Source organism: Chamaea fasciata, unplaced genomic scaffold, assembly GCF_029207755.1.
Source record: "Chamaea fasciata isolate MVZ Bird 193981 ecotype frontalis unplaced genomic scaffold, bChaFas1.0.hap1 SCAF_13, whole genome shotgun sequence".
Classification (NCBI taxonomy): Eukaryota; Metazoa; Chordata; class Aves; order Passeriformes; family Sylviidae; genus Chamaea; species Chamaea fasciata.
The window spans coordinates 6,452,158-6,479,579 of NW_027094098.1; the positions used below are offsets into that span (position 1 = coordinate 6,452,158).

The following is a 27,422-nucleotide window of genomic DNA, read 5'->3' on the forward strand; positions in this document are numbered from 1 at the left end:
GTCAGTGTGCAGCAGCACCACCCTTGTGCCCTTGCTTCCCCCATTACACAGGCACGTTGTCAACAACGGGCCATTCCACCAACTATGTGATTGCTGTGGAGATCCCTACGGACAAGCCAGAAAAGCACTGGATCAAACGGGGTACGGCCTTGATCTGTGCCCTGGACTTTTAGCCAAAAAATGCAGTCAAGCCAGCCCAGGAACCCACTGCAGCTGAGGGCCTGAGGCAGGCTGCTGCCCCCCTCTCCTCCTGCCCTCCCTTCTGTTCAGGTGAGTCCTGCCCTTCCCCTCTTGAGGTGTGTCAATAAATTGGGCCTGGTGTTGTTGCACTCCCTATGATTACTTCAACTCTCTACACCACAGAAGAGCTGTCAGCAGGGATAACAGGGCCAGGAGCTGGCACGTGGTGCTTCCAGCCCCACTGCCCCCAGCCCCCTTCTCTTACACACCTCTTCCATGGCTGGCCATTACAGGATAGCTTTATTCCTTCAGACAGATCCATTATTTACAGTACTTGATAGTAGACACGGCAAGAGACAGAAGGATTTTCTTTCCTTCAACAAATACCAAAAGAACTGTTTCATTCTATAGTCAAGACCTGTACACATATTGAAAAAAATCAGTCCTCTCCTGTGGCAGCTCCACCCCAGGACATGACTGGAGAGCAGTGCTCACCTCTGCTACCTCAGATTTCTGCCAGGCTCCTGGGGGCTGGTAGGAGGCAAGAGGCAGCCAGCCAGGTGGAAGAGATGTGGGCTCCCTCTGCTGCTGCCCCCATCCCACCTCCACAATTGCAGCAATAAGCTGCATCTGCCCCTGTCAAGAGGCTTCAATGACCAAGCCACAGCCAGTGTCCACCCTCACACCATACCCAGCACCAAGGCCACCATACACACTTGGACTGTTCATAATGGATGGGTTTTCTCTGGGGCCTGGGCCTGGTGCAATGCTGTGTGACCCATAGGCACTGCCAGGGCCACAAAGCTGGTCCCACGGAGAGCAGCCAGGGCAGCAAGAGACACAGGCCACCCCCAGCACCACCACAGAGGGCTGGGCACAAGGCCCAGCTGCACAGACAAACCCACCCACCCCTCATCCAGCAAAAGAGCTGCCATGGCCCACTGGGGAGCCAAGCTACACTGGGAAGGTGTCACCAGCCCCAGGAGCTCAGCCAGCACCAGGCACTGGGCAGTGCAGTGTGGGGTGGGTGCCGAAGCAGCTCTGTCCTGGAGCCACTTTCCTAAGAATGGCCAAAGCCTAGGTTAGGACCAAAAATGAGTTTGGGGAAGGACAAGGATAAAAAAGAGACACGAACATCCCAGGGAAGCACAAAGCTGAAGGCCCAGATGCAGGACACAAGCCACAGCCAGCTGCGGCCAGTACAGCCTCACATGGGCATTGCCAGCATTCCCACAATGCCAGACCCATCCCCAGCTGGGTGGGGTCTTTCCCTCCGGTCACAGTCCTCAGGCAGGGTGCTGAGACAGAGGTGACAATGTCTGGGTGCTGCCATGGCATGGTCAGGCAGCTGAGCACTCCAGACTGCCTTCTGCTGCAGGGACTCCTCTAAACAGGTTCTTGCCTTTCACAGCTTAGGTGCAGAGAAGATTTCCCTTTGTCCCCAGGCTCCACCTGGGCTGAGGGTTTGTCACTGTGGTCCCTCTTCCTTGGGCAAAGGGTAACACAGACTCAAGTGCCAGTGCCCAAAGCCACAAAGCCCAGCTGCTGTTTCTCAGTCTTGGCCCTCTGGCTACTGGCGCTTGGCTTTGTAGGGGCGGGAGCGTTTCCGGCGGTCCGGCTTCCTCTGCTTGTGCAGGCGGCCAATGCTGACTCCCTGCCGCCTGCGCACCGAGATGTTCTGCTCCACAAGGCTGGCCAGCATGCCTGCAGGAAGAGCACACACGTGGGCCTGGAGTGCTGGATTACCCATGCCAGAGGACAGCCCTGCCCCTCTTGCTCAAAACGATCAGTGGGCACCTCCTGGGACTATAAACTGGAAGAAGAAAGCAGAGATCTGTGGCTCCCCAGACCGAGCATCAGCCTGTGCCCCAGGCCTGGCCTAAACAGGGAGCCAGGCAGGCTGAGCAGCCCAGGCTCTCGGCTGCTGCTCCATCACGCTCAGTGCAGCTCCCCCAGCTGAACCCAAACCCTCTACCCCCTGAGCACAGCTCACCTTCCTGGGCCAGCATGGATATGAAGGTACAGATGAACTCATCGTAGTTGTGGGTTCTCCTCTGGTCATCAATCTACAGAGACAAATCCACAAATAATCCAGAAGCAGGGAGCAGGGAAAAGGGAGAGTTCAGGGTTAACAGGGGACAAAAAACTGGCATGCCTGGCCCAGCCCCACAGCCTAAGGAGACTAAAACAGGAAGGGACCCATCTCCCAGCCTATCTTGGGCCAGTGCACAACTGGGACTGTCTCCACCCCAGTTCAGATGCCAGTATGTTCCCACAAAGGGCAGCTGGGAAGAGGTGAGGGTGGGCAGGGGAGGTTTGTCTGCCAATTCTCCCCTGCCTCCTATCAGTGCTGATGTTCATCCCAGCACTGTATCACCCTCCCCCAAGGTGCCAGTGCTGCCTCAGTGCTGTGGTCAGTCCTGGTAAGAGCTCTGCCCTGCTGGGCTGTTTGGTAACATAAGAGAGACTCTGAACACTCATCACCATTCTCAGCTGAACCACTCTCCCTCCATTTTTACATAAAACCATCCCAGACAAAAGCCTTTGGGCAGCTAAATCAGCAGTGCAAACAAGCCAGCAGCACACCTTGAATTTCTTCCTCTTCTCTACCTCCTCCTTCAGGCAGGCCTCATAGTTTGCAATCTCTGCTTCCACACACTTGAGCAGCGCCAGCAGCTCCTATCAGGATCAAGCAAACCAAACATGAGCACAAAGCCAACCACAGCCCAGGAGCCAGCAGGTGTTCCTTTCTGTGCTAGGAAAAGGGAGGAGTCATAAAAGGAAAAACATTCACCAGGGGCAAACAAAGAGAACAGTTCATTGTAGGGAATTTACTATGGCCAACCCCAGGGGAGGTAGGTTCTGCCCCTGCCCCAATATACCTGGTTTTGGGACAGGTGAAAGGACTGTCTGTGTGCCAGAAACCCCGTCCCCCCTCCCTGCCCAGGCCTGCTTCCCCTGAAAAACTAAATCTGAAGACTCCCCCTTGGAATAGCAGTTTCTACCCAGCTCTCTCCTCCAGGCAGCCCTTGGTGCACTTGTGCTGCCTGAGCCTGGTCCTGCCCCTGGCTGGAGGGCTCAGACAGGCTGCGAAGTTACCAGCGGGCTGGGACTGCAGGGTCTCACCAGCTCCTGGCCCAGAGGAGAGCACAGCAGGCTGAATGTCTCAGCTGCAGAGAGAGGGGCTGTGCCCACTACCACGGCAAATGTCCCCGAGATGACGCAAGGCACAAAACCTGCACTGCCCTGTGCCTTGAGGCACGGCTGCGACGACACGCGAGGGGACAGCGTGCACATGCAGTTCAGTCACTGCCAGCGCTGCTGCGCCTCCGGGTGAGCTCCACGTTCCCAGGGCTGTCGCAGCACAAAACTCACCTTGGGAGAATACTTTTCCCCCCCAGGGTGATCACTGGTCCTGCCAAGTCCCACCTTCTCTTTGCTGTCACTGGCCTCACTGCCCTCCTTCTCCTCCAGTTTGATCACAACCGGGGCCTCTTCACCGGGTTTGATGGAAGAGGGGGAGTTTTTCCCATCTACACACAGGGGAAGGAAGCATTAGGAGCCACCACAAAGAACTGGCAGACACCTCCGAAGTCAAAGGACACTGTGCTGTCACCCCAGGTGAGACTCCATCCCCCCACGGCAGGCACTTACCTGCAGCAGCCAGCGGGCAGAACACGCCATCCTCAGTGAGGTGCAGCAGCCCACAGCTGACAATGGGCCCCAGGTCCCTGACGGCGCGGTTGTAGCGCATGCAGTCGACGCGCAGCAGCCCGTCCTCCTCCCCGAAGAGCACCTTGGAGATGTGGGACGTGACGGGGCTGGAGGGGCGCGTGGGGTTGGCCGAGCGGATGGGCGAGCGCAGCGGGGAGTTGAAGGCGCTGCCGATCTCGGAGGCCGTGTCCGTGCTCTCGTTGCTGGGTGTGGGGGAGGGCTGGGAGTGGGTGACCACTGCCACGGCGGCACCCCCGCCGCTCGTCTTGATGGACAGCGGAATGGAAAGATCCTTTTGAGACTCCTTCAGCTTCTCAGCCAGGACGTTGATGGTGTTGGGCTGCAGGACAGAGAGCTGGCCATCTGCAGCCCCTGCCATGTGCTCTTGCTTCACTTGCCCTTTCCTCTTGTACCTGCCCAGAAACACAGCAGGGAAGGTGAATAGCTGGTAGAAGGAGGGCCCAGCCTGGACACTGCCAGCTCTGTGCTCAGCAGTCTAGGCTGCCTGCTGGGATGAAACAAGGTCTGAAACACTTCAACATCACCCCCAGTGCCACCGGCTTCTCTTGCAGCACCTCAGCACCACTCTGAGCCACTCAGTCCCAGGGATCCCTACACTCTTGGGGAACACAGGGTGCTGTGTACTCCCACTCTTCTTCCAAAGCCCCCAAAGCTCCCTTGCTGTGACCCCAACTTCCTGGCCTTAGCTGCAGTCCAAACATATCCAACACTGTCACCAGGAGCTGAACTGGCATTCAGCACTGTGGAACCAAGGTTCCTCAAAGCCCTAAAGCCTGCTGCCAATACACAGTTACTCTCAGGGCAGCTGAAATTCAGAGTTGGCTGTAAAGAGCTACAGAAGGACTTCACAAACCCAGTGAGTGAAAAGTAAAATGGCAGGTGAAGAGAAGAATCGAACTATCAAGATCTAAGGAAGGAGATCAGCGAAGTCCTTGCTGACGGTTCTGCAAATGTCACCTCCCAGCCCCCCACCCTCAGCTCAAGCTGTCACCTGATGGCTGAGCTGGTGTTACGAACTTCCTCCTCATCATCATCATCATAGTCATCCTCATCATCCGAGTACTGCTGGTGCTGTCGGACTGGGACTCGGCTGCGACCTACTCCTGCTGCAAGGTCTTCCTCCTCCTGCAACACACCATTGCTGAAGGCCTGCTGGCAGCAGGGCAAGGAGAAAGAACCCAGTGGACTCGTCCTTGGTTCAGCCCAACACCAGGACTTGGCTCTTTTGAGAAGAAACAGGGACCCTTCCCCATTTTTCCTCAGTTTACCCACATTGAGGTTAACCTCCTTTATCAGATCAGTCTTTATTTACCCTTTCCCCACCCAGCCTGAGTTAGTGCTGGGCCAGTGCCAGGCTTAGGCCAGCTAACAGCTGTGGTCCCACAGAGGTGAGGGACTGCAGGCAAAGAGCTCAGCTTGAATCAGGTGTGCCACTAGCCTGGCACTCCAGCCTACCTGCATGGGGGACTTGGCATAGTTGTGGTTATCCAGGAAGGCTGGCAGTCTCTGCACAATGGGGTTGGGGTTTGCTGGAGGGGCCCCGTTGATGCCGCTCGCTGTTGTCTTTGGCACCAGTTTGGATTTGCTGGGTGGGCTCTGTGTGGCCGTGGGGTGGCCCTGGCTGGTGGGTTCATCTGTGCCATCTGCCACACAAGCACAGCACAGCCTTTCCTCACCAGCACTGTCACCCTTGATTCCATGTCCTCTACCACCTCTTACCCAGGTGAGAGAAGAGCTCTTACACTCCTACAGACCACCACAACCACCTCCATCTGTCACTGGTGTCCCCAAACTCCAGCCCTCCCACTTTTAAGCTTTGCACCCTCCAACACCCCTCCAGGCACAGAGGCATCACCACACCCCAGCACAGTGTGCATGGAGCAGGGATCATGGAAAAGAAAGTGAAGCTGACAATAAAACTGCCCCAAGCCCCAGGTCAGCCAGCTGTTGTCACCACCCTGAGCTCACTTCATGGCAGACCAGCTGGCAACACTGCTGGTACAAGGTGCTACCTGCATGAGTGCTCTCTGGAGTCACGGTCTTGCTGCTGGCTGGCTTTGCCTCTTCAGCAGGCTGAGACTCCTGAGACTTCTGGGTCTGGATCAGCTCAGGCTGAGTTACTCGAATAAGCTTGAAAGCAAATGACATAGAAACTGCATGCTGGATCAGCCATAACCCAAACCACATCCTTCCTCCCCCCTCAAGTACTGCAGAGATCATGAGATGAGCCAACACTAAGTGCCCAGGCACACAAATGACACAGGTGAGCCACCTGCCAGGTGAGCAGAAACGGCCAAGCAGTGCAGCTGGCTACCTCCTCTTCCCACAAGATTTTTTCAAGGGCAAACAAAACCCCTAAAACGAGGGCCCCAGCAGCACAGGTAGATGCCCTGAAAAAGTCCATTCCCCCACCAGCCTTGCAGGGCCTGGGGGCTGTCCTACCTGCTGCAAGGCCTCCAGCACAGTCTGGCGGTTCATCTTGAGGATGTGCAGTTTGGACTCGTACTTCATCCTCCGGTCAGGCACCACGGCCATCAGGTTGAAGCGGATGTCGTGGTACGGCTCCCTGCAGGAAGGGCAGCAGCCCTCAGCCACAGGAGCATGGTGACAGCCCTATCCCCACCTCCTGCCCAGGCATTTAACACCCACACTCCCAAGGCTCCTTCCCAAAACCAAGTCAACCTCACAGTGACTGAGCAGTGCAAGATTGTTTCAGCTACCACATAAAACATTCTCAGAGTCACAGGTTGGTTGAGGTGGGAAGGGACCTGAGAGAGTCATCTGCTTCAGCAGTATCACCCAGAGCTGGTCACCCGGACAACAACCAGACAGCTTTGGAATATTTCCAAAGACAGAGATTCCACAACTTCTTTAGGCAACCTGTGCCAGTGCTGTCACCCTCATGCACAAGCATCCAAGAGGCCCAGCTCAAGACCAGAAGCACCACTCCTCCTCCTATGGACTTGAGCTAACACAGACCTAACCAGGCCACTCTTGACGCTGTGCAGCATTTGCAGGGCTCTGCATCACACAGGGAATGCATACGCTGCAGGCAAGAGAAGGCAAGGGGCAGAGCACCTGCACCTCTCCACAGGCAACCTCCACCCTCACTTCCACAACCTGCCACTCAGAAACCACAGTATTCCAGGGGAATATGGCAAGGGAGCAGTGCTTGCCCCATGGGCCAGGACATTACCCTGCAGTGGCCAGGCCAATGCGCTCCATGATCACTCTCCTGGCTTTGTCCGTCCATTCCTCGTCATCTGCCCACGGCCCTGGGCGAACAAGACACAGCTGGACTTAGCAAAGCAGGCCACGCTCAAGTAAACCAAGTACACGAAGTAGGTACCTTACCAAAGGGGCAGACAGACAGAAGCCTGGCAGGGAAAAATAACTGCCCGAAAGACAGAATTGAGGGGTCAAGTTCTAAGAGAACGGAATAACCCAGGCAGCCCAGTGTGAACAGTTGGGACCAGTTGCCTCAACACAGAGCGGTCATTTGGCACAAGGAGAGAGTGAAGAGATAAATTCTCCTTGCTATATGAAGTTATTTCAGAGCTGAAGGACTTTGTGGCCCTGAGCAACTGGGGTGGAAAAGGGCAAGGCTGGAAAAACAAAAGCAATGCATTTAGAAATAACTGCTTTCTAGGCACAGTCCCCAGCACGTGGGGCTCCAAAATTAGCTGTCAAAACTCAGGACAAGTCTAGGAGCCACTGGAGTGATTGTTCACTAACATCAGTTAACACTAAGAGGCAATGAAAAACGACATATCTGGAAACACCAGGGTGCTATTCACCTGTTTCAACAAGCAGGGACAGGCGGGCTCTTACCATGATCAATGGGATAGACCTTCAGCCCATCGAGCTCAAAGAGCCGTCCCTTGATGGGGACATAGCTGACAAAATGAAAAGCCTCCATGGTCCGCACTGCGCTGATCCCGTTCTGCTTCTCTGGCAAGTGCCGTGGCTCCGGCCTGCAAGGGCAAGAGGTCATGGAAAGTCTGCCTCCCCCAGAGAGAGGGAGCTGCAGACACCACAACTCACCTGGCATGGCTGTTGTGGGCCTTGGCCAGCTCCGGGGCATTGCCGATGGCATAGCCTTTGCTCTGCAGTCAACAGCCAGAGAGAAGAACAGCTGAGAAATGACAGGGAGCAAACAAAATGCTTCACTTTCCCACTCCCTCCCTCCATCTACCCACAGGACCAGGACAGAAACCCCCGGGCACATCCTCTACTCTTCTCAGTTACAGGTAAAGTCCAAGATGGAAGAAGCGCACAATTTTTACTGAATAAATTATAACTGAAGAAAAACAGACTTCACAATAGGTCTGAAGGGAGGAGAGAGGACTTTTGATTACAGGGAGTGACATGACAGAAGGCTCAGAGCTGTGCCCAGCCTAAAGGGGACCAAGGCTCTGAGCAAGGCAAGGCAGGAATATGAGAGAGAACAGGCAATCCTGCTGTAGTGTGCAGCCACAAAGGGCAGGGAAAAAGCCAGCTCATTAAGAGGCAGAGCCACCTATGCCACCCCTGCACAGCCCTGCCCGACCCCTCCCCTACCTCCGGGCTAAAGCCTTTGGTGAAATCCTTCATGCGGCTCAATGTGGGGCCCAGGTCAACATTGTTGCAGTTCAGGAGGACGCTCAGCAGGGCATGGGTGGCACAGGAATTAGGGATCAGCTGGACAGTAACACAAAGACCAACTTAACCAGCAGGAACAAGGCAGTTCAACAACCCCTCAGTGTTGACAACAATCAACTGAAAACAATGATGCAAGAACCATCAGCACTTGTGGGAGCAGTGACCAGACCTCAGCTCTCACAAGAAAGGAGGGAAATCAGCATCACTTAGTGAGCATCACCATGCCCCATGAGCATCTGCTCACACTGCAGGCCACAGTCTCCCAGCCCTCACTGGATCTCCTCCAACCTGGAGCTCAGGGAAGACACTCCCAGGAAAGAGGAGTTGCCCTCATGATCAGCAAGACCAGTGCAGCCTCTCAGTACCACAGTGCTACCCTGAGGTGTCACAGGAGACAGCCCAGACAAACATTCCCCCTGCCTGGAGCCTACCTGGTGAGCAAAGAACATGTTATTGACGATGTCATCATCGATCACCGAGGTCTCGTCCACCAGTGTGGAGACCTTGCGGCGGGACCGGCGCTCCTCAATCCACTTGAACAGGAAGATGAACCCATACACGGGGCTGCAGAGAGAAAACAGCAGCTCCAGCACTGCAACAACCACACCAGTGGGGCTGCTCTGCCCAGCATCAGAAACATACTGTTTCACGGGCAGAGCAAAGAACAACCAGTGCCATCTTTCTGGAAGTGACCATCCCTGCCACAATCCCCCCAGCCCAACACAACTGAGGACACTTCTACACTGATGCTCCAGGCTCAGCCAACAGTCAAGCATGAAAACTTTGGGGATTGACAAGTCTCAAGAGGCTGAAGACAAAGAAATGGGAAACTCCCCTCTGGACACTGACTGACCTGTAGAACAGTGCCTGGCCACTGAATCACCCTCCTTTTACACTTACCTTGGACTCATTCTTGAGAGGAATTCAGCAATGGCTTTTAAGAAGCCTCAAAGCCTTTTCATAGCACCAGGACAGGGAGAAAGCTCACACTGCAACTACATCACCTCTCCATGGTGAGAGGGAAATGAATCCCTTGGAGGATGTCCCCCACTTGCCCCAAACCTGACGAAGCTCTCCTGGTCCATCACCTACATCCATGACAGACAAGCTCACAAGGGCCCCTCTGAACACCTGGCCATAAGTTCCCAGGCCCACAGGCCATTCTGCTTAGCAAAATTCACACTCTCAGGCCTCTGACTCACCCTTGGCATTTGCTCTGCAGATCATAAATCTCCTCAACCTGCACTCCCTTGACCCCTGCAGACAAAGGAGAGAAGCTGGTGTAAGGACCACCAGAAAGGACAGGGTAATGTCAGGCACAAAACCGACTTCTCAGAAAGGTTTCTAGGACTTACCAAAATCTTCAACCAGGAGTGTGAACAGACCTAAAAGGAACAAAATCAACGGGTTACTTTTGGCTGCAGAGAGGAAATCTGTTGTCATCATCCCTTGATGTCCCACAAAGTCCCAGGCCAAGGCACAGCCAGGAAATCCATGGCAGAGTGGCACCAGGATCACATTGAGACCCAGCAGTGGGGCTGCTGAGCTCAGAGGTGCTCCATCTCTTTTCACCCCTCCATCCCCATGGATCATCCTTCCTCAAGAGGACCTGAACCAACTCTTTCCTGCCAGAGCCCAGCACATCCTGACCCACTGCAGACAGCCTGCCAAGTGAGCAGCAGCAGCAGGGAGCACCTAAATGACACACACATGCTTGTGACCAGAGAGAAAAGTGGCTGAAGACATCACAAGACTTTTTAAATAATCATTTCTGTTCATGCTAGTGAAAGCCAGTGAGGTGAAATCCAGATCACAGCAACAGGGCTGTGGGGAAGTCCAAAGGGTTGAAAGGCTCATCTTCAACTCCCTGTCTCTTTGGGGGAACCAAATCCAACAGTCTGTCTCCAGTGACTACAAAATTCAGGAGGACATAACCAAAAATACAGAAACAACAGCAAGAAAACAAGGATTATCAGACATCAGCAACTGAGCAGCAGCTGCCACTCTGATGCTGAAGCAAAGGCAGTCAGCCCAATTTTCAGGCAGCCATTCTGCACGTGGAGGTAGTGAGTTCAAGACTGGAATAACAAATCTGCTTTTCTAGCTCCCTTATAAAGGCTGCTGAAAGCCTGGGAGGAAGTCCAGGGAATACCAATAAGAAGGATTAAATCCTGAGAAACATGCCTGTAAGCAACAGATTTAAGCATCCTGATGTATGTGGATCAATTAAGAAGAGCCCAAGGGGCTTCCACACCAAAGTTACAATGACTAAAACAGGGAGGAAACTCCTGGGAGCAAAAAGTCTTCATTAATTTAACAGAAAACATTGTATTTCTTACAAAATTGTCAGTGAGAAGAAATATGCTGTGGAAATAACATGCCTCAAACCAGTGGGCGGCCAGGCCACTACATCAAACCCCATCACCTTCCTGCTCCCTTCCAACCCCACTTTCTTCTCTGGCATACTTCAGTATTTTATATTACCTCAGCATCCACAAAAGGCATAGTCCTGCTGCTGACACCTCTCCTGGAACACTCAAACACCCATCCCAACTGATATGGGTTAGCTGGGACACATCCTGGTATCCACAAGCATACATAACACTATGCCAGCAGGCTGGATGTTCCCAAGGCTCTCCTCCCCACCCAGCAGCCAGCCCAAACCTGGATCCATCAACCCTTCCTGACCAGTAAAGCACCCAGAGATTACATCCCAAGCCCCATGGCATGACATTCAGCTCATGGGATGTGCTGAAAGCTGAGAGCAGCACATGGGTCACTCCTAACATCTGTCCCAGCTGCCACATATCCAAAAAAACCTGCCTCTGCCTAGACAGATTGTTTCCCAAACAAATAACCTTCCCTCCCAGCTGTGAGAATCCAAACCATGTCCTGTAACTTTTTGCCATGATGAAGGACAGGATGGGAACAATTTCAGCCTTTTCCAAGCACCAGTAGGGAGAACAAAGAGCCGCAAAACAGGGGGTGACTGGGATACTGACGCCAGACAGAATCTTTTGCTGAGTACAAGAGACAAGTATAATTCCAGAGGTCAAATTCCCTCACCCACAGCCCCAAAACTCACCACCCCATCCTAGAGAGCAGCTCCCAGCCTTCCACAGGACAACCCCATTCCACACTACAGCAACTCAGAGGGTTAAAACAACATTTCAGACAATGCCCCGGCCAACACCAGCTTTGGCCCTGAAATCCCAACCCATGAAACAACTCCGGCACTCCGGCAGAGAATCCACCTTCAAGGCAGCGGGAAGGGGACACCTGGGACCGCCCTGCTCCCAGTTTCTCCATGCCGGCCTCATCAGCGCCTATCCTGCCCTCCTGCACCCTCCTACCCTAGGCCTGCATTCCCCATCCCAGCCCCTGGCACCTCCACTTGCACACCCACCCCACCACAACTCCGCCCCCACAGCCCCCCAAAACTTCACCTGCACACCCCACACCCGCAGGCCCCCCCAACTTTACCGGCTCACCTCCCATCCCCAGCCCCCCCCAAAGACTCCACCTAGGGTCCACAAATCCCACCGCCCAAAGCTCCAGCCGTACACCCCACAGCCCGGGCCGGGCCCCTGCAGCCTCCATGACCCGTCCTCCACGTCCCCCCCAGCCCAGGCCCCGGCTGCCCGCGTGTCCCTCAGAGCCCCTTCGCCGGCCCGACCTGTGTCTCGGCCCGCCCCCAGCCCGGCCCGCCGCGCGGTGCCGTGCTCCCGCTCACCAGGGTCGCTCTCCAGCTCCAGCCAGCCCTTATTCATCTTCCCGCGGGCCGGGCCGCGCCGCCATGTCCGGCCCCGACTCCGGGCCCCGCCGTCGCGCGCCGCGGTACGTCATGGCGCGCGGTGACGTCATGCGGCCGCCACGGGGGGCGGGGCGGGGGGCGGGGCCGCTGTGCCCGCCCCGAGATTCCCGGGAAAACTGCTCCCCCCGGGAACGCCGAACTGCCCTCCTTTCTGCCCTAGCGTGTGCAGGGAGGATGGATGTCTAGGGTTTATTGTCTCTAAAACAATAGGGTTCGTCACATCTCACTCCTCTGTGTTTTCTGGTGACTGATTTCCAGCCTCTCTTCTCTCCCTTTCCTCACTGTAGGCTGCTGCTTCCCTTCATTGTCTACGGAATTTAGCTAACGGCACGTGCTCGTGAATTTGGTGCCTCTAATTTTCTAGACATTGTGATACTTGAATGCTTCTTTAGTTCTGCCCCTGTGCCTCCAAGGACGGCCTGCTCATTGTAACACTTCACGGCACCGCTCAGGGTAGAGGCCTCTACCAGGATTTGCAACATCCAGGAGTGTTCAATGGACATATACCTAGCGCTCATAACAAGATCTCTGAAAATAGGCATGTTGGGTGGAAAGAAATTGCAAGAATAATAATGTGGGTGCATCTGCCTGGTGGGGTTTTGTTGTTTTGTTTGTCTATGGGGTTGTTTGGGGGGGATGATGATGATGATGAGGATGGATGATGATGATGATGATGATGACAGGGCTCTGGCTCAGCAGCCTGGGCTGCCCCATTGATGAGGGGCTGCAGTGAGGGGCTGTACTGCCCAGCCTCTTCTCCCAAACAACCAAAGACAGGATGAGAGGGACACAGCCTTAAGCTGCACTGAGGGAGGTTCATGTTGGGCATTAGGAGGAATTTCTTCACAGAGAGGTTGCTTAGATGTTGGAATGGGCTGCCCAGGGAGATGTGGAGTCACTGTCCCTGGAGGTATTTAAGGAAAGGCTGGATGTGGCACTCAGTGCCATGGTCTGGTGATGTGGTGGTGTCGGGTCATAGGTTGGACTCGATGTCTCAGGGATCTCCTCCAACCCAATCGATTCTGTGACTGTGTGTCGAATGTGAGGGCTGCTAACGAAGCTGGGGCCAGCCCTGACCTGGCCAGCAGCTCCACTTTGGCCACCTTGGAGGCTGGAAGGTTCCCAGGGCCAGCGTGTGCTCCTGCGCTGCACTTCCTTAGGAAGTGGGACAAAAATAGGAGTGGGAGGGGCGGCTGGGCCTGTCCCTCCCTCCATGGCTTTGTTCTTTGGCTGTTCCCACGCACGCCCCGGCCCCAAGCGCTCCCCTCACCCCACTCCTGCCCCCGGGACAGTGCCAAGCCGGGGTAGGACTCACTCCCCTCTGCAGAAACTGAGGTGCATGGTGCTGGATCTGCCCAGGGATGGTGTCTCCTTCCACCCCCCAGGTGCATGAGGTTGTGTTCGTGGCTGTTCAGCCCGTGGAAGTTTCATGGGATGCAGGTTGCCTCAGTTGGCTGGTGCTCACCAGAGACAAGGCTGGAAGCCTGCAGAAAGCTGTGCGCAGCCCTGACAAAATCTTTCCTGCTCCAGCCTTTGTAAATCTACCCAGGAGGACCAGGCTCAGCCACCTCAGAGATTTACTGGGAGCAGGGACAAAAAGTCACCCCAAAATGGGAGACTCTTTGGGGGACTCTTTGCTTCTGGTCTCCATTCCTGCTCAATTTGAAGCATTGGTGGCTCTGGTGCCACCTCCAGCCTGTCACAATCACCTCAGGGCCAGGTCCCATACACAGCAGAGCCCTCAGGACCCCTCTTGCTGCCTCCCCCAAATTGGGCAGCCCAATCCCTGCTCTGTGGGGCACAGGGGTCACTCAGAGGCAGAAGGGTGCAGGCGTTCCAGCACAGGTCAGTGCAGGCACTGCAGAGCTGTTTAATCCGAGCCCTGAGGAATCAGACTCCTGTCTCATTTCTGGCTTTCCACCCAGGTTCCTCCTTGTCTCTACTTGTTGGTTTTTATTCTCCTGTGCCCCCCAGGCCTGTGATTATCCAAATCCACGTGCTTGGCTCCCGTCCAGCCCCACAAATCAGCACTACCAGCACCATTCCCGTCCCTGCAGGACATGTACCAGCCTACCAGCCCCACCACAGCTCTCCCATCCCAGGAGACACACAGAGTTTGCAGGAGAGGTGGGACAGGGAGCTGGAGAAGGGGCCCAGGACCCCCAACCCGTCTCTGTGGGATGGGGCAGTGCTGCCGAGGGACTCTGCTCCCAGGGAGCCGCTGCTGCAGCACAAACACACACAGATGATATCACGACCTGGCTTTGTGTGAGCTATTTAGGGCCTTTTAATTATTACTATTATTATTATTATTTTTCTTTCCCGTTCCTCCAGCCCTGAACAATGCCTGTCCCAGCAGGGCTGCAGTTCACACCATTGTGTGGGGCTGCCCTGTCTCAGGAAGGGGCAGATCTTTATCACCCGGGGCTGGCCATGAGTGAGCTCATGTCGGATGAGGAAAGCAAGGCACACCTTGCAGGCAGCCTGGAGGTGCTCTCCATGTACCTACCCCCAACCCCCTGCATTTGGGGGAGGCCCTGGGTGCTGGTTTAGCTCCACCAGGCAGCAGGAGCCCACCCAAACCAGCCATGTCCCACTGAGCCCTGCAGCGTCACCAACCAGCAGAAACCACGCCAGCCGTGCTGCAGCCTCCCAAGCTCTGCTGGGGTTGCCTTCTGCCTGCCCCTGCTCCCACCTGGGCACAGTGACAGTGGTGGCATTAGTGCCTCTCCCAGTGTTTACCCAGGAGCAGGTCTAACCTGCCCACAGCTGTTTGCTTTTATCCTGTAAATCTGGCTGTGGGGCGGACAGAGGGGGAGTGGGGAGCTGCACCCAGGGACAGGCTGGCACTGCTGAGTGTGTCCCAGTGCCAGGGGAAGGCAGGAAGGAGCACTGTCCTGAAGGATACACCCTGGGTGGCACAGCACAGCTCCGGCTCCCCAGGCACAGCAGGCGACAGGGCTTCTGCACACAGAGGCTTTTTGGGATGATGCTGCCTTTCCCCCCATACGAGCAGGCATCATCTTCCCCAGGCTGTGCTGGTGTGGAAAGAGCCTGGAGCCATCAGCCACTCTCCACACACGTCCCCAGTATTCACAGAGGGATCCAGACAGCATCTGGGTGACAGCATGGCCTGGGTGGGTGGCACTGTGCCACTGTGCCCCAGCCCACCCCGGGACTACGGCCCCCACCTGCTACATCACCTGCAAGAGCAACAGGGGGCCAACGAGTCCCACCTCACCCCCTGTTTGTGAGGTGACCCTGCCGTGACTGAGGGTGACATCCGCTCTGGCCAGGGGCACCAGGCTGGCAGCACTGCAAGCCACCCACCAGGGCAAGAGGCCCCCAGGGCCACCAGCAGCACAGGGAGCTGGAACTTGCCCACGGCTGCCCCACGTCCACTACCCTGCCCTCTCTAAGGGGCCGGTGCTTGCCGGGGCACACGGTTCCTCTCGCTGTGGGGTTTGGCTGTCCGTCCCTTCTTGGCCACATCCACACCAGCCAGGACCAGCTTGGCCTGGGCCAGTTTGCCCTTGCGGTGCTGGGGGCGGCTGCTGCACCAGAGGCGGGCACAGTACTCCTCCACTCGCCGTGGGTTTTGGGAGCTGATGAGGTGCATGATGTCCTTGAACCAGGTTTTGGGAGCCTGTGGCACCAGCGGGGACTCGGGGCAGAGCAGGTGTGGGACCTTGTCCCCTCGGCCCTGGGGGAAGGTGTGTGCCAGCTGTTCGCTGGTGATCACCTCCAGGGTGGTCTTGGCCACCATCTGGGTGAAGCCGTGCTCCAGCGTTTTGCAGTAGTAGATGCCGGCGTCATGCCGGTGCAGCTTGCGGAAAAGCAGCCCGTGCTCCATCTGCAGGATCCGCTCGTCCGTCTTCACCTGCCGGCCACCGTGAAGTTGGGAGGGTCCAGGTCTGGCCCCACATCCCTCCCATGTCCCCACAAGGGAAGCAGGTGCAAGGGAGCCTCACCTCGTCCCGCTGCTCATCGGGGGGCCTCTGGACAAACCACTGCACGCTGGCCTGCGGGGACCGGGGCACACACTCCAGGAAGGTGCTGTTGTCCTCTGCCCCATAAAGCACCTTCTCCTCAACGCTCTCAAAATCATCCACTAGGGCAAAGACAGGCATAGGCTCACAGGGAGGGCAGAGTCAGGCTTCCACCTGTCCAGGTGTCAGCCCCCCTTGGCCAGCGTGTGGCTTCATCCCCTCCTCTCCCAGTGGACAGACCCAGCACCAGCACCACCCACCCTCTCTTGGGGCATGTCCTGGTCTATGAGAAGGGCAGATGAGGGTGCCCACATGGAATGGCTACAAGGCCCTCTGTGTGCTAGGGCTGTGCATGTCAGGACATCTTAGGGCACCTGGAGGAGACCCTCAGCCCTGTGGGCCCCCCAGTCTCTCACCGGTCAGGTTCTGGTCCAGACACTGGTGTGCAGGGTTGCCATGGCGGGTGTCCTGGCGGCGATGGCGGTGCTTGCCGGAGGGCTGGGAGTGGGTGCAGGCAGTGCCATCCCAAGCACAGTAGGGATCCCTGGCCAGGCAGCACTCGGCACAAGCAGTGCCATAGGACTCACACTGGTGCAACCGTACCTGGGCCACTGCCAGACTGGAGCCCACGTAGAGCGTTTGCTGGGGGAAGAGAACCAGGGTGGTGATGTTGGCAACCCCCATGGATTTGGCACCTGGGGGCCCAGCCAGGACACCCCAGGGCAAAGCATCACATGGCTTTAAGAGGCTGGTGAGCACAGTTGGTCACGTGCCCGTCCCCAGCCCCGTGGCCAAGCTGTGTCTGTACTCACACGCTTGACAGAGATCTCCATCTGGGTGATGGGCACAGGCATCTGTAGGGGAGGGGAGTGGACATCAGGCTGGCACAATCCTCACCACAAACAGCCCTGTTCATTCAGAGCCACCGGGGCTTGACAGAGCATCAGGAATGTCTTGGGGAGGGTGAAAATACTCCCAGCCACCCTCTGCCCTCACAATCCTTACACCTTTCAAAGACCAACAATGCAGTGAGCCCAGCCCTGAGCCTCCATCCCCACGTGTCCCCAATCTGAGCCCACCCCATTGCCCCACCTTGCAAGTGGGGCAGTAAATGTCACCTTAAAAACCTGCAGCTCCTCAAGAATGACTTCTTCAGTCGTGGCTGAGCTCGTCTTCTGCATGACCACCACCTTCAGCACCGAGCCAGCATCTGGGGGCCAAGGAGAATGGAGGTGTGAGCACCCTGCATCACACAGCCCAGGGGAATACCCACTGGGACCCCCAGCTCTGCGGCTCCTTCCTGCACTCTGCTCCTGCTGCTCACCTGTGCCAAGGAAGAGGACATCGTGCTGCCCATCCTCGGCCTCCACCCTGTCCACCACGAGCTGGCGCAGTCGGTAGGGCAGGTCGGTCTTGACGAGGAGGGGCCGGCGGTGCCGGGGGAACACGGGCTTGTGCATGAGGGGGTGAGCGCGGGCAAAGTGCAGCACCTCGTCGGGGAAGTCCTTGGTGGTGCCGTACTGCCGCCGGGGCTGGTTGGTGGTCTTGCTGGGACACTGCAGGGACAAGAGGGGACCAGCTCAGCCTAGCCATCCCAGCACCCATCATTACCTTACCCCTCCGTCATCCCTCAGAGCTGTTTGGGATCCATCTCTGCCTTCCAGTTTGGAATCCATCTTTTCCACCCCTTTGCCAGACTTTGGCGAACCACCAGCTGATCTCTCCAGCAGGTGAGAAGATGCGGATGGCTCCATCACCACTCCAGAAGAGAAGCTGAAGGAGCAGAGGGGCCCTGGAGATCCAGGGAGTCACTTACCACACCCGGCCGTGGGTAGGGCACCCTGCCCTCGTAGGCACCCCACTGGTGATGGGGGCTCTCTCGGTGGGCAAAGGGCCCGTTGAAGACCTCCCGGATGTCGGCCATGCGGTACACACAGACAGCAGAGCCCCGGAAAATGTGGCTGCAGTGGGACGGAGAGTGGGTTCAGCAGAGCCATGCTTGGCACTGCTGGCAGCAGGACCACCGACAACCCCAAACAGACCAAGGCAGCAGCCAGCAATCCTTGGTGACAGTGACAGGGCAGGTCATGGACAGCTGCAGCTGGATGTCCCCAGAAGCTGGAGCTGGACCACCCACCTGACAGTGCTGAAAAGGGCATAGATCTCTGGGCTCTTCCCATCCTTTGTCCTCAGCAAGAAGATATCCTCTGGAAATGAAAGCATGGATTTTTTCCTGGAATCCAACTAAGTGAGTAACCACCAGCTGACTAGCCCCAGCGAGATACAGCGCCATGCACGCCTTACCCAGCTCATCAAAATAGGTGTCAATGCCACCAGGGCCGGGGACTGAGCACACCAACCGGGCCTTATTGAAGGTACTCCACTTGTTGACCAGCACCCTCTGGCCACCAGCATCATTCTGCAGGGACAGGGAGTATCAGGGCCACTGCTGTGACTTAGTGCATCCCTGTCCCCCGCAGTCCCCACCAGCATCTTACCACACAGACACGCCCCACACGGCTGACAATAGCATGCTCCTTGCTGTCTGCCTCCACCACCTTCTCCGTGAAGAAGAAATAGGCTTTGTTATTGTCCCGGTCATCATTGTCTGGGATCAAGTGGGCTGCCACAAATTTGGGATCTACAAGCAAGAGCCAGCCATGTCAGGTGGGGAGCGAGGGCACAGCTGCCACCTCCAGACCCCCAGTCCACGCTGGGGCTGGATGCCAGCCAGGGCCACCCCTAGACCTTGCTGCCTCGGTGCCTTTCCCTGCTCTTAGCTGGCATGGGGGCTGCTGCACCATAGCAGCAGATGTTCTGGCCACCACAAGGTTCGTGGTCGCCGGCATTAGCCCTGTTGGGGGAAGTGGAGGGGCAGAGGGAAGCTGTTACCATTGAGTAGGCGCTGGTCCACCTCTGTGCGCAGGGCAGAGCGGGTCCCCATGCTGCGGAAAACACCGGGATCGCGTCCCAGGAAATCTGCAGTGAGGCCAGCGTACAGCTCCCCACCTGCAAAAACACCCAGCTGGCTGGCACAGGGACCATCCCTGGGACACACCCCCGGGGCTCCCAGATCCTGAGGAAGACAACCCACCGATGACGGTGCTTGCGAAAGCACGGCTGGGCTCGTGCGGGCACCTGCCCCGGCCGGTCTCCACGCTGGCAGGGTCCAGGCTGAAGGTGTGCTGGGGAGGAGAGCAGGCAGGTGAGCCCTGGGCTGTGCCTGGGCAGGCAGGGGCCAGCTCTGGTCCTTGCCCAACTTGCACCTCACTCAGTGCACCCAAAAGACCAACTGGAAGCAGGATCCACGCTTTTTGAGGCAAGACGGATCCCATGAGGGTGCACAGCAGCTGAAGGGGAGCCACCAGCCTTGTTGTTTGCCTGCCGGCCTGGTCAGAGTCATTATGGTACAGACAGGGCTCCCACTGCCCAGACAGGGCTAGGCTGTGGGGAGGGCTCTGAGGGGTGTCCTACCATTCCACCCCAGCCAACCTGATTTATTAGCAGTGAGCTGGGAGAGGAGAAAATGCCACCCCTGCCTCAGCCCCTGGCAGGATACCAGCCCCCGGGGACATGTCTATAAAGGGGATCCCAGGCCAGACAGGTGGGAAAGCTGGAGAGGACATAGCAGAAGGAAAAAGAGACAGCAGGGAGCTGGTTCCTGACACTCCCCCCACCAATATTCACGTTACAGCAAACCACATCCAGTGTCCCCATGCAGTCCCAAGGCCCCTCAGGAGAGAAGCATGGCACCCTACATTCCAGGGGTGTCCTGCTGGGGTTGCTGCCCTACCTCGCCACGGTGCCCCACGTAGATGAAGGTGCACATGGGGTGGAAGGCACCTGTCCCACAGGCCAGCAAGTGTGTCCGGTTGTAGGGATGCAGCACACGGACATAGTTGGCACAGTCAGTCTGGGGGGACAGTAGAGGACAGGAAGGGTCACCAGGTATTGGTGCTTTGCTCACCCCCAGCTCCCTGCTTCTGCCTGGGGCCCTGTAACAGTGGGTGAGCCTCAGCCCTGGCTCCCTGGGCTCTACCCAAGCTCCCTGCCTCCAGCCTGGTGCCAGGGATCTGGGGTGGCAGCTTGTGCCCACTGACAGGACTTGTATGGACTTCATCTGGGTGGACCCCAGCCCACTGCAAAATGACAGGGCTTTTTACTGGTCCTCCTGCTGTCAACAGCATCCCAAGGGAACCACATGGGATCCAGTTGCCACCTGGGCATCTCCTGCCCACAAGCACCTGTGCACTCACCCTGTCACACAGCCCACGCTAGCCAGGGGAGCAACATCACCTGCCCTGCAAGCTCCAAACCCTGCCCCAAACCGCTGGCGCCCAGGACGTGACCTGATGCAGGGACATCCTTCCCCATCATGTTCCTGCTTACGCCAGGGATGAAACAAAAGGAGGAAACAGTGGAGACAGAGAAAAAGACCCACAGGCATGCTGGGCTGCCTCCAGAACAGCCCTGGTTGCTGCTGTCTGGAATTGTCCCCTTCTCTGGAGGACAGCAGCAATGACACTCCCAGGGCTGGAGACCTGCCACCTCTGACTTTGTGCATCCTCTCCTGGCAGTTCCCATTGGAAAAGGGCTCCCATCCTTCTCCACCATTAGCTTGGCAGCTCCCCCTGGCCAGCTCCAGCCCTGCCTGCTCTCCATTGTTCCCTCCACAGCGGGATTCGAGGCCCCTCATCTGCTGGGAACACCGCTGCCGAGCCGCCCCGGGGGTTCCCAGCCTCCTGCTGTTTATTTTCCCTTTGCAAAGAGCCTCTAAAATAGCAAGTGAAAAAAAATATATGTTCAAGAAAAATAAAAAGTTGAGCCTGCCCTGGCTTGGATCTGTCGGTGAGAGCTGGTAAAATAAACACAGAGAGCAGAACAGGGACTCCTGGGAGCAATTTGTCTGGGTCAGGGGAGCCTTGGGGACTTTCTCCCCACCACAGTCCTGTTTCATATCGGGGCAGGGGGATGCAAAGAGGGGTAAGGTTTAGGGAACAAGGTCACCAAACCTGAGTCAGTTACAGATTTCCCACCATCTGGGACAGCCAGGATGGGCCAGGCAGTGTTGCTGGGGTCTGGAGCACAGCATGGGGGTTTTGGTTGCTCCAAGCTCCAGTCCCAGAGCCCAGCTATCCCTGCCTGCTCATGCAGCCACATTGGGACACACTGGCCACCACTCTGTGGCCACAGGGCTGAGCAGAGCAACTGAGACAGGATTTCCAGAGCCTGGAGCAAGCTTTTTGCATGGCCAGGATTGGCCACAGACCCACTCCCCCGGCCTCAGTTTCCCTCTTGCACCAGGATTAACTGGTCCATGAGCTCCAGGGCCAACCCAGACAGGTGACATGGCACAGCCCCAACATGAGGGGAGCCATCTGGCACAAGGGGACACCCCAGCTCAGAGCAGAGCACACATGAGACAAGACTCACCCCTGGGTCCTTCCCCTTCTGAAAACACTCCTCCGTCTGCCCAGGGCGGGGTGGCCAATAGATCTGGAACACAAAGGGTCTGTTGGAGCAGGGAGGGGGGACAGCAGGGACCCAGCCACACAAATCCACATCCCCAGGCTTCCAATGGCAAGGGGATGGAGAGAGAGAGACCACAGCTCCCTGGAGCCCACCCAGCCCAGGACTCCCACCCTACAACCCCGAACAGGATCCTTCTTCCTGGGGAGATGCATCCTGGCAGTCACATCCCACGGCTGGGCTGGATTTGGGTGGTCATGCTGGGGATGGCTGGAGCTGGCCTGGAAGGGGGTAGACTTGTGGGTGGCCTGGGGAAAGGGTGCCCAGGGGCAGCAGGAGGGATGGAGCCCATGTCCCCCACAGCCTTTAGCAGCTCTCGGACCAAGCGCAGCTTGGGTACACAAGCCCTTGACCCCACCGCAGTGACCCAGCACACCAAGGGGCACTTCACTTCCTCTTCCTCTTTCTTCAGCTAGAAACAGCCCAGAGCCGTGTTTCAAAAACAAAAAGTCAAAGTGGAGAGGGTTAAAGAGGAGGGGGCCACCACCCAGCACCATCATTCTGTTCCATCACCTCTCCCCACCAAGGAACCAAAAGAGATTTGGGGGCTTTGCCAGGTGAACCCTGGCACAACTTCTTGCACTGATGTATCCCTTTAGCTCCCTGTCTCTGCAGGCTTTCAGCTGAATATTTGGCCTGTGAAGGGGATGCCCAGATGGGGATGGGCAGCACTCAATCTCCCAATGGCAGTTTTTTAGAAGCATGGGGTCCAAAACAATGCTCAGTACCCAGGAATCACTGGTGAGCTGTACCACCAGTCTCCTAGGCTGATGATCGTGACTAATTGCCAGCTAATTTCCCTCCAGTCGCCACAGCCAGCCTGCCCGTGCCACGCAGTACAAGTTCATGAAATAATTTCAAGGCACTTGACATGAGGCAGTCCCCAGGGCAGGCCTTGTTTCAGAACGACTTTGCCCGGCTCAGTTGGGCACCGACAGGTCCACAGGATGCCAGAGTGGGGACAGACAGTCCAGGATGCTCAGCAGCACCCAGCTCACCTCTTTGGCATCTGCACTGGCCCTGTCCAGGCGTAGGGAGTAGAGCACATCCTTCCCCCCAATGAAGAGCCGGTCACGATACTCATCCAGGTAGAGGGAGCGGAAGCCCAGGAAGCCGTGGTGGCCAAAGAAGAGGACGGAGCGGTTGGTGCCTAAAAGCTCTGCCAGGAAGAGATGAAAGCATCAGCAGAAGCCATCCCAACCCCAAGGATTCTTCTGAGCTGCAGCTTCTGAGTATCATGGAGTTGTCTCGGAGTCAGTAGAGCTGCTCACAGCTACTCCAGACTGCAGCATCTGTCTCCATCCCTTCCCGGAGGCATGGACATCCCAGCCTCAACCTGGCTGGAGTGCTGTTCTCCCTGCCAGCCAAGGACAAAGCAGAGCCAACAAGCAGCAGGGCCCCAGGCAAGGTTGCCAACCCCAGCAAGGTTTGGCTGAACTATCCCAGACTCTTACTATGGCAGTGCCACAGCAAGCTGGGCTGTGCCATCATCCCCAGGCTGGGCTCATGCAGAGCCGGGATGGTGGCGAGACTGGACATGGGGTGGGCAGAAAGCAGGTCCTGTCCCTGCTGGGTGCCAGCCAAGGACACAATAGCAGGCACCCACCCAGTGCCATGGGGAAACTGCCACACAAAGCCCACTGCTGCCACTGCCACCAGAACTCACTGACAGGAAGGCTTCCTCCGTGGCACAGACAAAGCACTCGGGGAGAGGCACCTGCATGGGGGCATCCCAGGGATGGATAGGCTGCATCCCTGGGATGGACATCCCAAAGCAACAGGGTCTGACAGTCAAAGCCCCCAGAGCAAGCCCAAGCCTGAATCTCGTGGGATGCCAAGGAGACCCTCACAGTGACGATGACACAGGGGAAGTGGCTAGACTGGTTTCCAGTGGGCAATTACTTTAAGGGTCATCAAGCCGGCACAGTGGCGCCCACACAGCTGCCACAGCAGCCAGAGGGCCAGAGGGAATCGCTCAGCTTCATGAGTCTCTGAAAACCCATCCCAACCCCAGGCCACTGTGCCTGCCAGACAGAGAAAGAGGACAAAGCACCATTGATGAGCACAGCTCTGTCCCCAAACACCCTCCAGCCCGGAAGACTGCCAGCCACTGCTGCTGACCCCAGGGAAACACCCAGCCCGAGCATCTCCCACACATGTCCCCATAAGAGGGGAGGTGGTGCTGGGACAAATCCAGTCACCACAGGTCAGGACACGGGTACCAAGTCCTGCTCTTGCTGGGGGGACATTTGTCACTTCCAGCAAGGACGTGGCCAGCGACATAGTGCCCCATCCTGGAGGGAGATGCCTCTTCTAGGCCCTGCAAGGGAGACAAGGTCCAAAGGTCCATCCCCAGCAGGGGACAACAGACACCTTCACCCCATCACACACCCTTTCCCTGCTCAAGGGCAGCCCCAGTGCCCTAACTGGTGATGCCAGTAGCACGGAGGGTAGAGTCCCGGCAGCTCCATCCTCATCAGAAAGACCACTGTGCTTGCAAGCAGAACTGGCACCAGGCAGTGGGGTCCCTCCACCCAGTCTGGTACCCTCCTCCCTGTGTCCCCTCAGCATCAAGTCCTCCCATATCGCCAGGTCCAGCCCAGGAAAATGCTGTCAGCTCCTTCTATTCTTGCCCAGCAATAATATTTTCCCAGCTCAAAACAACACTGGCAAAGTCGGCAGGCTCCTTTTATTGTTTCAGGCAAGGCTTCCCCTTCTCCCCCAGACCTGGAAAATTTCTCCTGTGCCTCGGGTTACACTGGCTCAGGGCGCCTTCCTCTTCAACTCCCCAGGGAACAGCCCTTTGCCATGCCCCATCCATCCCTGGGACACCTTTACCCCAGGGTGGGGCTCCCACAGGAGCCACCCCCCAAGTGGGGATCCCTCAGGAGGGGCAGCAAAGAGCACAGGGCAATGCTTCTGGTCCACACAACAGCAAAGCGCTCTTTCCCCTCTTACGTGAGCTGGAAGTCGAAACAAAAGGGAAAGAGTGGCTTGAATTGTGAGGGAGGGCTGGGTACATGGCCACCACTGCACTCACAGCACAACACCTGTCCCTGTCACCCCCCAAAGTCACCTCACAGCCAGAGCCACCAGACATGCAGAGCCTAGGTCGAGGAGCTCTGTACAAACAGAGCTTCAGCTCACCACGGTTTTAATTTCAAATGTCTTTAATTGAAATTTTCTTTTTTTTTTTTCTTCCCCTGGGGAGAAGGCGGTGGCAGAATTTGTTTCATGGGAAATTTCAGTTTCTGCTTCCAATTTGGAAGACGAATAGAATAATCAGCTTAAGGAGAAGAAAAAAAAAAAAAAAAAAAAAAAGAAAAAAAAAAAAAGCTTCCAAAGGTGGCTCGCTCCCCGTGGGAGGCTGAGGAGCTTCCACCCCGCCCCGGGCAGCGCCTCGCACCTGGGAAACGGCCCCGCACGGCTGGACTTTGTGCTGGAGTGGATCAGACACTGAGCCAGACCCTGAGCCCCACGATTCATTCCTACTGAGACCCCAAATCTCCTCACCCTGCTGCCAAGCCCTACCTGAGGACACCGGACTGTGTCACCGGGCAGAGCCATGAGCCATCCCGGGCTCCCAAGATAAGGGGATGGGGGACACTGCGTGCCTCAATTTCCCCTTCAACAGAGGCAGCCCCTGGGGTCACCTGCTGTGCCCCAGGACAGAGCAAGGGATGCAGCCAGCCCCGGGAACCCCTAGCCCAAGCAGCATAAGAGCAGACTTTCCCTGGCACAGCAGGTCCCGAGGCTCTGGAAGTGCTAGGCTGCCCAGGTCTTTCCCCCTCCTGGGAAGAAAGGGGGAAGATATACATTATGTAATTTATTTTATGTTGATTTTTTTAGAGCAGGTTCATTGCTTTGAGGCCGGGAGGAGACCGGGGCGCCGCAGGCTCTGACAAGTTTGGCTGGAGCAGCTCATGGATTAGGTTGGCAGAGCGAGGGATGCGGCGAGCCAGAGCAGGATCACAAGGAGAGTTTTAATTAAACCCAAGCACTGCCCCCGCAGACCCCGAGGGGCCCCGGCACCCCAGCACCCGCACCCCAGCGCCACGGGGCTCGGAGGGTGCAGCCCGGGCACCCCTCCCCACCCAGCCGAGGGCAGGATGCTGAGCACCCCCCACGCCGGGGGACCACCCACGCACCGCAGCACCCACCCAGAACACGAGCCAAAGCGTGCCGGGGCCAGAGCGCCGCCGTGCCTCAGTTTCCCTGCGCTCCGCGTGGGAGACGATCCCCCGTGGGAAGCGGCACATCCTCTGACCCCGTCACCCGGCTCCTCTCTTCCTTCTTCTCCTCGGGGGGCCCTGCGTCCCGCGTGGGGAGCGGAGGGTGCCTGGCCGCCACGCACCGAAACCCCCAGCCCAGCCCGAGCCCCCAGCACAATTTGCCCACCAACCGCACCAAAAAAGCCCCGCACTTCGGGTGCAGCGCCCGCAGGTGAGGCTCCCAAAGTCCCCGCCTGGCCCCCGGAGGGGGGACCCTGAGGACACCCCTCTGTGGACAGCCCACCGTCCCCCGTCCCGCAGCAGGTGCCCCCGGCCCGGCTCACCGCGGTAGGACAAGCGGAGCCTGGGCAGGCTGTGCCCCGCCGCCCAGAGCCAGCACAGCGACAGCGACAACGACAACGCCACCGCTGCCCGCATCCCGCCGCCGCGCCCTCGGCCCTTGGTGGCACCGAGCTTTTATGGGGCCGACATCCGACCGCCCCCGGCCCGCCCCGGCCCGCCCTGGCCCGGCCCCGCCATACCCCTGCCCTGGGCGGCGGAGATGCGGCTCCATCTCCCGGGGGGACCCTGAGAACTCCGCACACCCGCAAAGTGTCCCTTGCCAGCAACGCTTTAGAGGTTACTGCAGTCCCCGTCCCCAGAAGTGACCCTGCCAGCACCTCTGGCTCATCCCTGAGGATGGGGGGCAAGGACAGAAGTTCTGGTCCCCCAGCCTTGCACTCCTGGAGGAACAGGAGAGGGCATGCAGACCTGCCCCCCGAGAAGGATGCTCAGCGTGGTCGGATCTCCAAGCACCAGCAAGCACACAGCTGTCAGGTCCCATCTCAGTGCCAGGCAACCTAGGGACAGCAGGCCAGCTGGGGAAGGGGACTGAGTAGGGTCGAGGGGGCCATGGGGTGCCACATGTAGCCCTGGCACACCGACAGAGCAGGGGATAAAGCACTGTCTGCCTGCAAAGGTGCCAACACCCTGGGCAGAGATCCTAACCAGCAAGGACCCCATGGTACCCACACCACTCCCATGCCATCCTCCCCCAGGGCTGCTGGATCACGGGATGTGGTTAAATGAGACCTCAGAGAATCCACGCCGGCTTCCCCTGGGAGCCTCATCACATGGTAGGTGTGTCCCGCAACCAAAACCCCCCTGCACTGGATGGAAGGCAAGGAGCAGAGGAGCTGGGGGCTTCTCCCTCAATGCTTCATCACCACCAGCCTCATTTCTTCTCCCAGCCCGGCACGGGGCAGCCTCATTATTCCCAGCCCCCCAAAGGTTCCAGCAGCTTTCTTAATTAAAACAGAGTTC

General features: G+C 57.4%; 3 protein-coding genes across 5 annotated transcripts in view; 1 reads left to right on the plus strand and 2 right to left on the minus strand.

Annotated features, from left to right (window-relative positions):
* The window catches only part of DNAH1 (dynein axonemal heavy chain 1), a 72,012-nt gene extending 71,706 nt beyond the window's left edge, over window positions 1-306 (plus strand). The window contains exon 78 of the mRNA XM_066195677.1: window positions 52-306. Coding sequence (XP_066051774.1) covers window positions 52-173 — 122 coding nt within the window. The 3' untranslated portion in view covers window positions 174-306. The remainder of the gene's footprint in view (window positions 1-51) is intronic.
* A 155-nt stretch (window positions 307-461) lies between these two features.
* BAP1 (BRCA1 associated protein 1) lies at window positions 462-12,371 on the minus strand. 3 transcript variants are annotated; one of them, XM_066195094.1, is made up of 17 exons: window positions 12,290-12,371; window positions 9,912-9,941; window positions 9,759-9,813; window positions 8,988-9,120; window positions 8,476-8,595; window positions 7,960-8,021; window positions 7,747-7,889; window positions 7,112-7,190; window positions 6,358-6,481; window positions 5,928-6,045; window positions 5,371-5,558; window positions 4,907-5,040; window positions 3,835-4,307; window positions 3,610-3,713; window positions 2,767-2,859; window positions 2,174-2,246; window positions 462-1,884 (listed from the first exon to the last, which is right to left on the minus strand). In XM_066195094.1, the coding sequence occupies exons 1-17, from the start codon at window positions 12,324-12,326 to the stop codon at window positions 1,751-1,753; spliced, it is 2,100 nt and encodes a 699-aa protein (XP_066051191.1). In that variant the 5' UTR covers window positions 12,327-12,371; the 3' UTR covers window positions 462-1,750. The 3 variants fall into 3 exon arrangements, with proteins under 3 accessions (XP_066051191.1, XP_066051190.1, XP_066051192.1); XM_066195093.1 differs by having other exon boundaries at window positions 3,556-3,713; XM_066195095.1 differs by lacking the exon at window positions 462-1,884 and adding an exon at window positions 1,893-1,993 and having other exon boundaries at window positions 3,556-3,713.
* Window positions 12,372-14,099: 1,728 nt separating this feature from the next.
* Window positions 14,100-26,537, minus strand: SEMA3G (semaphorin 3G). The gene is made up of 16 exons (XM_066195298.1): window positions 26,444-26,537; window positions 22,887-23,047; window positions 21,793-21,855; window positions 20,153-20,272; window positions 19,454-19,544; window positions 19,252-19,368; window positions 18,858-19,000; window positions 18,664-18,778; window positions 18,497-18,566; window positions 18,176-18,320; window positions 17,684-17,915; window positions 17,478-17,569; window positions 17,172-17,213; window positions 16,776-17,001; window positions 16,342-16,481; window positions 14,100-16,250 (listed from the first exon to the last, which is right to left on the minus strand). Exons 1-16 carry the CDS (start codon window positions 26,535-26,537, stop codon window positions 15,786-15,788), a joined length of 2,316 nt encoding a protein of 771 aa, XP_066051395.1. The 3' UTR covers window positions 14,100-15,785.
* Between the last annotated feature and the right edge of the window lie 885 nt (window positions 26,538-27,422).

Bases quoted from the DNA above. Each gene is read 5' to 3' on its own strand.
- BAP1 (XM_066195093.1), bottom strand. From the start codon at position 12,326: ATGAATAAGGGCTGGCTGGAGCTGGAGAGCGACCCTG. The intron at 8,022-8,475 runs GTAGGGGAGGGG...TGTTGACTGCAG, and splicing joins CCAAAGGCTTTAGCCCGGAG to AGCAAAGGCTATGCCATCGG. The intron at 7,890-7,959 runs GTGAGTTGTGGT...TTGCCCTTGCAG, and splicing joins GCCCACAACAGCCATGCCAG to GCCGGAGCCACGGCACTTGC.
- SEMA3G (XM_066195298.1), bottom strand. From the start codon at position 26,537: ATGCGGGCAGCGGTGGCGTTGTCGTTGTCGCTGTCGCTGTGCTGGCTC. The intron at 17,214-17,477 runs GTGACATTTACT...CCTCCCCTACAG, and splicing joins AGGAGCTGCAGGTTTTTAAG to ATGCCTGTGCCCATCACCCA. The intron at 17,002-17,171 runs GTGAGTACAGAC...CTCTTCCCCCAG, and splicing joins TGGAGATCTCTGTCAAGCGT to CAAACGCTCTACGTGGGCTC.